This window comes from Crocodylus porosus, unplaced genomic scaffold (genome assembly GCF_001723895.1).
Source record: "Crocodylus porosus isolate Cpor-Errol unplaced genomic scaffold, CroPor_comp1, whole genome shotgun sequence".
NCBI lineage: Eukaryota > Metazoa > Chordata > Crocodylia > Crocodylidae > Crocodylus > Crocodylus porosus.
Window position 1 is genome coordinate 25389241 of NW_017728918.1, and position 12152 is coordinate 25401392.

Sequence of the window (12152 nt, forward strand, 5' to 3'; positions counted from 1 at the left end):
AGACTGGCTGCTGCCAAAGCCACCACCAGCTTCTGCAGGCGGTCACAGATCGCCACCCCCCACCCCACTGCTGATACTGGCAGCGGTGTCATGGGCGGTCCCTGCTCACCATGTAGGGTGGCCATCATAGAGGACAGTCCAGTTGTCCTCTGTCCTCTAATGATATGAAACCAGAAGCCTTTATGTCCTCTATTTTTTTCTTGAAAAGAAAAATAGAGGACACAAAGGCGTTGGGTTTTGTATCAATAGAGGACAGAGTAGCAGAAAACTGGAATGTCCTCTATGATGGCCACCCTATCACTGCTCACCACCCCTCTTCCCCATCCCGCCACCAACACCAGTGTCTGTGGGCAGTCCCCACTTGCTGCTGCCTACAAATGGTCTGTCCCTCCCCCACCCTACCCCCAGTCTCGGGAGGTGCCAGTCGTTCATGGTTTGAGGTGACCTGAGGCAGCTTTTACCTGACAATCCCATGGCGACCTCAGCTCCATATTCAGCGCAATGTACGCAGCGCACAAACACAAGTTTTGTGGGGGCCACTTGGCAGAATAACACTGGACCCCGAGTTTTGTGTCTCGTGGCGCCCTGCCCAGGCGGCTCCAGCACACTCCCCCTTCACAGAGACCGGGGCTTGGCGTGTCCCGAGTGGGATTTTGCCCCACGACTAGGCCACGCATGTCTCGTCCTGGGCTTCATGGAAGGGCCAGTCACAGCCCCGCAGACAGGACGGCGGCTGAAGCCGACTCCCTGTCCCCAGGAATAAGGAACCAGCTCCAGCCGCATCCCTCGGAGCGGCCCGACCTCAGCTTCTGTCTCAGGGGCTTGGCTAAACCCTTTCCTCCCCGCCAAGTTACCTGGCTGGATGCGCGCCGGCAGCCGGCGGCGGTTGGGGGGGCGTGGCAGGGGGGCGCCACGCGAGCGGGCGGGACCGCAGTGACGTCACAATAGCGGCGCGGCCGGGCGCAGCCGAACGGGGCTGGTTTGAGCTGGTCGTTGCCGGGGCGACGCGGGCGCCTATAAAGGCGGCGGGCAGTGGGGTCGGGGCTTTGTCGCGCTCCGCAGCCTCATCGGTGCGAGTCGGTGCGGGGCGGCTCCGGGCGGGAGCGGCGGAGCGGAGCGGAGCGCGGCTGGAGGTGAGGGGCCGCAGCAAAGCGGCACGGGGCTAGGGAAGCGGCGGCCACGTGTCGCAAGGACAGGGGCCTGCTGGGCGCGGGCACGAGGCTGCGGGGGCGGCGGTGTCCCGGGGGCCTCACCCAGGCGGGGACCCCCCTGCAGGGTGCCCCCGCTTCCTGGCTTGTAGACGCTTGACGTGGCATCCTCCAGTGTCACGTTTTGTCCCTGGAGGCAGCGGGGGCCGGAGCTGAGCGGGGCCCCTCCCCGTGGTGGCACAGGAGCGGGGCTGGGCGGATCGAGGGATTATCCTGCCCTGGAGTGGTAACTTTGAGTTGCCCAGCGAGTGCTGTAAGGGCTTAACGTGGCCGATCCAGGAGTTGCCCAAAATGACCGTGCGGCGAGGCAGAAGCGTGACCCGAAGCAGAGCTTAGAGCCGGCACCGCAGAGGCACGTGCGGGTCATAGCAGAGGTGCTGAGTACTGGGGGTCGGAGGGCCCCGGTCTCCCTTGGGAAGAAGCTGTCACCTGAAAAGTGTATAACTTCCCACTTGTCCCTCATGTTACCGCCCCCGCAAAAATCCAAGGCGACACTGCAGGGCTGTACATAACACAGTCTGACACGGATGCTAGCGCAAATGGGCAGCTGCTGATTGCGCAAGGCACCGCTTCCGGCTCGCGTCAGATTCCCTCTGCTCTTTACCCCATCTGGTTCTCTCGGCGCGGGGTGTGAGGAGCAGAGGCCAAGAAAATGCCTTGTGAAACCTTTCCTCCTGTCTTCCAGTGGCTGTGTAGTGGTTTGGAAGAGCAGGAAGGGCTCTGAAGCTTGCTCGTGCCACCTAAATCGAACCCTTCTTGTGTGTAACCATTTGCCAGCAGCCGTTAGTGTCAGGTGCTGGTTTCTGTTTCTCTCTCTGCGTTATTGGAAAGTATTGCTCTTTGTCCTTATGATTCATCCATATGTCTCCCTCCTCTTATTTCTTCTACGCTATCCACACCCTGTGTGAAATACAGACACTTTTTTCTCCTGATGTTCCTGGTTGCAGTACAGACCTTGTCAGTAGAGCTGAGACTAACCTTCCCCACCCCCCAAGTGTCATAGGATCCCCATTTCACAGAAAGGAAATGCAAACACAGAGACTATGCTACATTGCAGGATTAGCTGTTATCTGGCATTTTAGATCAATTAATGAGTACTATGCTTCTAATCTTCTGGCTCTATCTTTGATCCAGTTCCTTAGAACAGCATTTGGTTGCTTAAGGCAGAATTTTTTTTTTTTTTTCCTTCATCAGTTTGCTTAATGGTCTGTGCACCTTTCAGACTTGTTTCTCAAATGAGGCAGTAGTTAAACAGAACCTTAAAATAAGATGAAGTGTCCCAGAAGTGGTGGTAAATCAACATCAGCGCGTGGGTAGGATGCTGGATAGAGTGTGCTTGTGCTCTGTGGTGGTACAGAGACCATACTGCTGGCTAGGTTTGTGACTGACGAGTACTGTTTGTCTAGGTCAGATTGTTGGAGACTTGGACGTGGGGAGGCATTACCATCCTGCTGCTTGATTAGTACACGATTTTTTGCCTGCAAAGATTGTCATCTTCCATCTCTAAGGAAGTTCTTGTTATTGCAGGGGCCTCAATCACCTGTACCTCATTTTGTGCCACTGATAAGAGTATGCTTTGGGGCCAGAAATATTTAGTCTAGCCAAAGTTACTAGTTCAACATGGAGGTTATTTTATATACTACAAGCCCTTACAGTCTGCAGAGTGTATATTCTCACAGTCACTTCTGGCTTAAATTCTACAGGTAGTCTTACTGACAACACAGTCTGGATTAATTTGCACAGTCTGCACACAGATTAAAGAAGGGTCCCATCTGGAGGGGAGGTACGTTAAGACAGTCTAATGTACCTCCACTTCCTCATTTTTAAATGCTTAACTCTTGCAATGTTAATCCTGCTTTCGGCAGTCTTATGTATGGAGAGGAGAGGATAAATTCAGCTGTGTCAAACCATGCTGGATGCTTTGGATCCACAGCATGTGTTGTTACCACTTGGGTTGAAAATGTAACTTGCTAGCAGGGTTCTTTTCTGTTGGACATTTATCTTCAGGAATCTGGCAAGTTGCATGCAGACTGGGCTGCCTTCTTCATGTTGCTTTTGGGCTGGTGGAGGAAAAAAATGGCATAGAGGAGAGGTTCATGCGCAGTAGCTGCTGGTAGGCAGATGGAACAATTTTAGGGGAAAGCTTTCTGAGCTGTCACATCCTTGATCCAGAACAATGCCCATTCCCTTCAGGGAGCTTAATCTCTGATAAACCTCTGAGCATTTGGAAATAGAGCTTTCAGAGGCCTGTAACTTGATTGGTTTTTATTGCACATGTAATTACTTGTAGACGGATTTCCAAGAGATGTAACAATAAATAATGTAGTGAATGAAAACATTTCCTACTGCGTGGTGTCAGAAATGGAAACTCCTTTTGTTTACAATTGACTTTGTTTTAAGGTACAGTTCTTTTTCAGGTCCTTTCTGATGCTAACATAGAGGACAACTTAGGATTTTTTTTTTTTAACTTCCAGAACAGATTTGCAAATAAGACACTGCATTTGACTTGGTGTTCTTTTTTTTCTATTCTTAAACAGTGTCAAAGCTACATTCTCCAACTGCTGCACAGAGGCCACACAACTTGTTTTGTAGTTAGCAGGAGTTTGTTTTCCTGGAGAGCCTCTTTGGGCATGTAGCTGAAAGAATCTTAAGTAAAACTGCCATCTTCTAGCTATTCATGTAAGTTATCTTCTAGTTGTTCCTGCCCAGTGCTTTACTAATGTTTGCATTGTTCCATGAATTTGAATTAATTCATGAATCCTTCTTTTTGTATCAACAGTTTGTTGTACTAGAAATCACCTTAGACGTCTACTTAAACACTTACACCATGACCAGCTTCAGCAATGAGGAGTCTGATGTCCTCTTGCTTGATGAAGGCTTTACTGCCAAGGATATTATAGACCAAAAAATAAATGAAGTTTCTTCCTCTGTAAGTATGCTACCAAAACAAGAGTGTATTTTCTGATGGTACAGCTATATAGACCAAGATCCAGATCCTAGTCTGCCTTCTGCATGTCTGTTTTTTGTAGCAGCTTTGCACATTGTTCTCTTATTCTCTCAATACTCAGTCTAGTGAGCCCTGCAGAGGGTGACCCTATTCTATCCTGTGGGCATGCAAGGTTTCCCATTCTGGCAAGGCATAAAGCTCTGCACAGGGGGTCACATAAAGACAGCCAATAGGAAATGTAAGACACAGGAGTGTATCTGAATTTGGGGCTACACATAATGCACTCCATGTTGGGATCCTAGCCAAGGAAGACCTAGCTATCTCTTGCTAAAGAGGTTTTAGTAATGAAGGTAGGAAGTGCGAGACATGGCTTCAATTCATGGTATGCCAAAGAGAACCTAGAGCCCACGTCTCCCACTTAAGAAAGTGTCCTAACCACTTGACTATGGGCCAGGCAGGGTTGAGGTCATCCTCACTGTCTCTGTTATGCTCCCAGTTGGCTGGTGGGTTAGCTTCAAGAGTCCTGGGCCCAAACTGGAAGAAAGAGGCAGACTGACTCCATAGCTGGTTGAGGAGGGTACTCCCATGGGAGAGGGGAGCCTTGTGCTTTGGGCCCTGCTCCCAATGCTGTTTATGTATTTTTGCATAAAATAGTGTATAAAAAGCATTGGGCATACAGGTCTCCCTCTCATTCAGGTGAGTTTCCTCCTCCTTGCTTTCTGTGATTTGGGTATCTTAAGACTAAAATGAATAATATGTATTGTAGCAATAGATGCATTAGCAGTTCTTCAGGGGCTGAAAAGGTACAACAGACCAGCATTTAGCCAGACTTTTGGTATCTCTACTACGTGGATATCTTGGTCCCTGATCCTGTTTTTAAGAATTTTGTACAAGGTAATTTCCCTGATATTGCTGTGTACAGTTTGAAGTAAATGGGCTTGTAAAATGTATAATGTGTTCCTTCTAGGATGATAAAGATGCCTACTATGTTGCTGACCTTGGAGATATTGTAAAGAAGCACATCCGGTGGCATAAAGCCCTCCCTAGAGTAAAGCCGTTTTATGCTGTTAAATGTAATGACAGCAAAACAGTAGTGGAGACGCTTGCTTCTCTTGGTGCAGGATTCGACTGTGCTAGTAAGGTAAGGGTTTCAGTGCCAAGATAAGTGATTGATTGATTTATTCTGTACAACAAGTGTTTGTCTAAGCAAAGCTGAACACAACCAAGTGTTAGCTGAATGCAAGATCTGCATTTTCATATGCTTTCTAGTGAGTTTGATCATTCATTTGTTGAAGATGTTGGATATCTTGTTTCTTCCTAGACTGTAATCTACTAAAGTAATTCTTTTTTTCAGACTGAAATGCAGCTGGTGCAGAGCATGGGTGTATCTCCTGAGAGAATAATATATGCAAATCCTTGCAAACAAGTCTCTCAAATCAAGCATGCTGCAAATAATGGTGTACAGATGATGACTTTTGATAGCGAAGTAGAGCTGATGAAAATTGCAAGGGCACATCCAAAGGCAAAGTAGGCATCTCCTTGTTTCTTTGTGTGTTTAATAAGCTTACTATCAGATTTAATTTATATAAGCCAGTTCCCCGGGTAACACAAACTTAGCTTTATTTTTACTCTGTAGTTGGAAGAGGATGTAGAAATCTGTCTAGCAAGTGAAATGCCAAAACAAATTTTTTTTCACATGACTTTGAAATTGACATCTTAGTAGTTCATTAGCTAATGAGGAAGAGGCGGTGGCGGGGGGGGGGGGAATTGTTTGCCTATATAAATGAATTTAATCGCATTAAGGCCACATTTGCCTGATATCATCTTAAGTTAGACTGGCTATAAGGTACCCAAATACATGGTTGAATTCTTTTGAACCAAATTATCTGTTGCTGTAGAAAACCTTAAAGATAAGGCACTAAATTGGATGCTGTTTCTAGGTTGGTCTTGCGCATTGCAACTGATGACTCGAAAGCAGTTTGTCGCCTGAGTGTTAAATTTGGAGCTACTCTTAAAACAAGCAGAGTTCTTTTGGAGCGGGCAAAAGAACTGAACCTTAACATTATTGGAGTCAGGTTAGTTATAACTTTGCTCATGAAAACAAACTGTCAAAACATGATTTTTTCAGAAGATTACTTGTTAACAATGTTTTATTAGAAACACTTATGATGAAGAAATTTAATTTTTCTATTGGTACCTTGATGTGCTACAGAGCTTTGTCTAAGTGGCTGCTTAAAAGTCAAATTACCAAATGGCAACTAGAATCTTTGCCTCTGTCTCCTAGCTTCCATGTGGGAAGTGGCTGTACAGACCCAGAAACCTTTGTTCAAGCCATTTCTGATGCCCGTTGTGTCTTTGATATGGGAGTAAGTACACATTTCCTTAAAAGCATTGCTTTTGCACCATCATGTTACTGCACAGGCAATACCATTAGTTTGTCAGAATGAACTGCCGCTTGAACAGCCATGTATAACTCTGGATCCAAAAAGTCAACTTAATTGATTTTAACCTTTCTATGTTGCATTGAGTGTTCATATTGTGAAATAGGCAGCTGTTTTTGAACTGTGATAACTTGGACATTTGATACAGTATCAGAGTGGTGTGGAAAATATGAGATTTTTAAATTGACTATAAATCTTTGTGGGGTGTGGGTGTATGAGAGCTACTAGTGCGTGAAAAACGGGACATAAAATGGACTAGTTTGTTTGTTCATTTGTTTGTTTTAATTGTCATAGCAAAATGATGTTAAAAAAACAAAACCAGCAGTCTTATACTAAGGTGTTAGAAGCAAGTTTTAAAAAATGGTTCCTGAATCACTACTTGGCATGATAGTGTCCCATTTACTTTTTCAGGCTGAGCTTGGTTTCAGTATGTACCTCCTTGATATTGGCGGTGGCTTTCCTGGTTCTGAAGATGTCAAGCTTAAATATGAAGAGGTATGGGTGACTAATTAACATAATCATCAGACTGTAGAGGCATTTTAATTATCTATGATGCACATTTGGGGCAAAACTACATTTTAGTGCATATTTATAGGACCATGCACATGTCAAGGTCATCTTGCACTTTCTCTCTTGTCAGTATTAAAGCTCCTAATATCTTAAAGGAATCTTTCTTTTTTTTTTTTTTTTTTTTTCATGACTGTACCTTTTGAAGTACTGGGCTAGATTGACTAGGTCAGACTGTAGACCTATAGCATTTCTTATGTTGGAAGTCATAATAAACTGTACTGTCCTTTGTGACCTTTTAAGAATGGCAGTTGCCTGACTTGGGAATAGACAGTGAGTGACATGCAATAATATTAAATGCAGTCCAGCAGCAGCACATCAATTTATACCAGCTAAATGCCTAGTTGTTGCATCCTTGAATTATTGTCCTTGTCTTAATAAAATGGGAATGAATAGTTCTGTTCCTAAATACATTAGAGAGAAATGCTTTTACAGCTCTTTAAAATATGAAAAAGTTATGAACCCTTTTGTTTGGGTTGCAAAAAGGTAGAAGCATTTTGTGAATAAGAGGGAGCATCTGTATGAGATGCTTAATGCACAGCAGCCTAATAACACCATGCAGTAGTGTGCTGAGCAAAAACCATGCCAATATGCTACTGCACATTGTCCTTGTCTTAATAAAATGGTGTCAGTGGCTTGTGAGAAGCCAACCAGGATGTCTGGTGGACATCTTTTTTTAAACTTAATTTTTAAAATGTACGCTTTTATAAATAGTGTTGAAAATAATACCTTTCTCTGCATCTGATACTCTGCATATACTATTCTCAGATCTGTAAAATCTTAAAGATGGCCTAGAACAATATGGGCAAGTAAAAAGGTTCTTTTCTTTTTTTAGATTAAGCAAGTAGCTATGACATACTGGGCATAGTATTTTGTCACAGGTTTAATTAGATCTCATCTTACAAGGTTTTTTTAAAAAAAATTGTTACTTAATTGGCCATCAAATCAGCAAATAGCAGTTTTTACTTTTCTGTATCTTTTAGATCACAAATGTAATCAATCCAGCGCTGGACAAATACTTTCCTTCTGATTCTGGAGTAAAAATTATTGCAGAACCTGGAAGATACTATGTTGCGTCAGCTTTCACATTGGCAGTTAACATAATTGCAAAAAAAGTTGTATTAAAGGAGCAGGCAGGTTCTGATGGTACGTAAATCTAATTGCCTGATTGCGTTTGCAGCTAGGCGCAAATATTCCCAAAGATTCTTATTGGCATCTTCTCATCTCTTTGCTCCAGATGAAGATGATACTAATGACAAAACTCTCATGTACTATGTGAACGATGGAGTGTATGGATCGTTTAACTGCATATTATATGATCATGCTCATGTTAAGCCCATTTTGCAAAAGGTTTGTATACTTCATTATAACTAATACTACTCATCACACCCTTGGTTAATGTACAGGTAGTAAAAAGTGGTGCCTCAGCAAGTTCAGTTCTCTCCATCTTTGATTCTTTTTACCCCAGCCAATCTCTGGGCTGATTAAACATGGCCTTGGACTATGCACTTGACCACTGTAGAAAATATGGAGCAGCGGCTACCTTTTTTTCTTACACGTTAGAACTAGAACCCACCCTTTAATTTCAACACTGCAATTATTGTATGTAGATTCCTGTTTTCAGACCTTAAATATTGCAAAGACGGTAACTGTTAAACTTCTCCCTTCAGAGACCCAAGCCAGATGAGGGCTATTATTCCTGCAGCATATGGGGGCCAACATGTGATGGTCTGGATCGTATTGTTGAGCGCTTTGATATGCCAGAGTTGCAAGTTGGTGATTGGATCCTGTTTGAAAATATGGGTGCCTATACTGTTGCAGCTGCTTCTACGTTCAATGGATTTCAGAGACCAGCAATATATTATGTGATGTCAAGGCCTGCATGGTTAGTAACTCTAAAAATTCTAGTTCAGGTTGTAGGCTTTTTGTCTTCCAAGAAGTCTGGATTAAAAATATCTGGTAAATAATGCCTTGCTGGCATTTCTTATAAACGTACTTATGAGTAAAGCTACTTTGTACCTATTTTTGAAGACTAACTAAACATCCCAATTCTGTCTGTAGCAAGTAGTACTTAAAGGAATACTCAAACAGCTGCTGAAGACTACAGCTAAGACTTCCACTGATGCCTAAAAGGTTTTTCAGAGTCTGGGGGAAAATGTGTCCCATATAAGAGGTTTAGCGAAAAGTGACTGAAGTCATTCTAGACATAATAATAACAAATGCTGTTTCCTTTTATACCAAGGTTCTCTATTTATCTGGTGTAGTTCAGTAAACAGCAGTTTATTGAACTAAAACAAGCTGACAGGAAAATCACTTGATGTGGACAGTCAACCATAATGTGGAAGTGTGGTTTTTGTTTTTGTTTTTGTTTTTGTTTTTGTTTTTGTTTTTTTTTAAAAAGCTGGTCAACTTCTGTCACAAGTTGTGTACAAAAATCTTCGATTTGCCCTTGTGACGGCAGGACATTAGAGGGGGGGAAAAGGTAAAATTAAGTTCTTCTCTAGAGTATCACAATTTTAATATTAAGAAAGTGGTGCCCAGTATCAGCCCTTGTGGTGCTCATGTGTCCCCTTTGTACCAAAATGAAGCTACTAAATATGAATGAAGTGTAAATCAATAGTCATAGGAAGACATCTCTCTCCAAAGTACTTTGGACAGGGTGGGAAAATACCCTTTTTTTTTTTCCAGTGGGGCATGGAGGTTATTACACTTAACTGACTGCCATGAGGGAAATGTCCCAGAGTAGACACAGGTGTGCACATGAACAAACATTCCTTTTAATTGATTTTTAAAAGGAAGGGGGAGTTCCTTGTCTGGGGCAGTGCAGCAGCTGTTATAATTTAACTGTTTTAAATCTGCAGGATCTTGTAGCAATAAAGTTGGCTAAATCATCCCAAATTTTCCCCCCCCAGTGGAGCAGGTTTTAAAGCTGGAGCAGTTCTGAGATGCTTATAGCACTATAGCATCTTGCAGGTCTAACAGTTGCATTGTAACACCTTTGGGCATGTCTACAAGTACATTTAAGCATGACTAAATATAATGTGCGTTAAGCGTTTTTGGTTTGGTTTGGTTTTTGGCAGGTGTCTACATGTGCAGAGTCTTGGCACCACTAAAATTTGGTGCCAAGTCCCTGCAGCTGTGTGATGTGCCCGTAGTGCTGGGTCTGCACAGCCACTAAATTTCATGCTGGGTCATGTCTGTATGTGTTTAATGTGCTTTAACTAATCATGCCTAAAATTTTGATGCCTGCAAATTCAGGTATCCAATTTAGGCACAATTAACTTAACTTTGCCGTTTTTTATGCACATTAGGGGCACGCATATTTAGACATGTGCCTGCGACGTCCATTAAATTAGGTTAATGCTTACTAACGTTTCTTGTGTAGACGCACCCTTTTGTATTGCAGTCTTCTGAAGCGAGTACAATTGCTATATCGGTCTGTACCCTATACTTGCAGAAACTGTCATCTTCAGTAGGTTTTGTTGGAGGGGCTCTACCACTCTGGTATTAATAGCAAAATTTTCCGGTTTTTTGGAAGGGCCTTGTCCTTCAGTTTTAAGGTGCCCAGTTTGCTTGACTACCACTATTTAGGGGAGTAAGAGCTTTCTAAGAGGAAGAGCTATTTATTTGAAGTTGCATAGTATCTAGGAAGGATGATGCTTAGTGAAATAGTTGGCTTAAATGTCTTTCCCTAACTGGATGAAGTCTGAATTGTACATGTCCAAATAAAAGGCAGAAGTAGCCTACATATTGCTATTCCTGTTATGCTGAATATACCAGTTTCAAAGTTCAGCTACTAAATGAGCTGCTTTCTGCTGATCTCAATGGTAAGTTGTATGTTTTTTGTTTTTGTTTTTTCCAAAATGGAGGTAAATCTGCAGGCAAAGGCCAGTTATGCCAGTTTGGCTTACAGGCATAACTAGCCTATAAGCCAAACACAGTTAAACGTGTCCTGTTGTAAGGGTCAAGGTAAATAGGATATCCTTAAGTAATTGATTTGGCCCTAAAACTGTTCTTTTGATGTTGACTCCTCCTTTCTTTTTTTCCCCGCTCCCCCCCACCTTTTTATATAGGCAACTAATGCAACAAATCAAGGAAGAAGGTTTCCCAGCTGAGGTGGAAGAGCAGGATGTCACTACTCTGCCACTGTCTTGCGCCTGGGAAAGTGGAATTGAATATTCAGCAACTTGTGCTTCAGCTACTATTAACGTTATAGATCCATTTTAGTTAGTATTTGCAAGTTTAGTATTTGAAATTAGGGCATTTTGGGGACCATTAACTTAAATCTTGCTAGAATTTTAAATTTTTTTTTCCAAGTTTAGGTTTAGTATAAATGCAACAAAATGGATAACTAGGAGATGGGGGTCACATTTATCTGTGTTCCTATGGAAACTATTTGAATATTGTTTTTATATGGATTTTTATTCACTTTTCAAGTATGCTACTAAAGATGATCCTTGGCTGTCGAACAAGCATTTGTAGCTTGTGAGGCAGATGGGATCAGCTTAGTGTTGTGACCTAACTGCTTTAAAATAAAGTATATTGAAATAAGTGGTCACTTGTTCTTTGCCATGATGGTATTTAATTTGCTCCATGCTGAACTTTAGGTATTTGCCCTTGTGATTTTTTTTTTTTTTTTTTTTTTTTAATTTTAGAGTTTGGCCTCTGCACAGTGCACCCTTAATGGAATATGGTCTGTATACTGTGGGGAGGTCTCTGCTACTGTTTCCCAGATTGCCAGCTCAGGCCCTTCTCCTAAGTTTTTAAATATTTGCAACCTCTTCATCACCTCAGAAAGAGGAAGTTTCTTAACCAGCAGGTAATCTCATTTGCAATAAATGTTTGTGCAAGTGGAGTTGGCTAGTGTGCTTTCCTGGAGGCTTGTGTTTTAACATAGCATTAATTTCAAGGAAGCATTGCTTCTTATTAGATATTCTCACAGCGTATCTTATCTTTAGGGCTAGGGACAAAAATTACACACACACTAAT

At 42.7% G+C, this 12152-nt stretch overlaps 1 protein-coding gene across 1 annotated transcript; it reads left to right on the forward strand.

The window, feature by feature from the left end:
- Window positions 1-1011: 1011 nt before the first annotated feature.
- Window positions 1012-11716, forward strand: ODC1 (ornithine decarboxylase 1). The gene is made up of 12 exons (XM_019537408.1): window positions 1012-1133; window positions 3746-3887; window positions 3988-4137; window positions 5123-5296; window positions 5510-5682; window positions 6096-6230; window positions 6440-6521; window positions 7008-7091; window positions 8147-8309; window positions 8401-8513; window positions 8834-9048; window positions 11237-11716. Exons 3-12 carry the CDS (start codon window positions 4036-4038, stop codon window positions 11388-11390), a joined length of 1395 nt encoding a protein of 464 aa, XP_019392953.1. The 5' UTR covers window positions 1012-1133; window positions 3746-3887; window positions 3988-4035; the 3' UTR covers window positions 11391-11716.
- The last annotated feature ends 436 nt before the right edge of the window (window positions 11717-12152 follow it).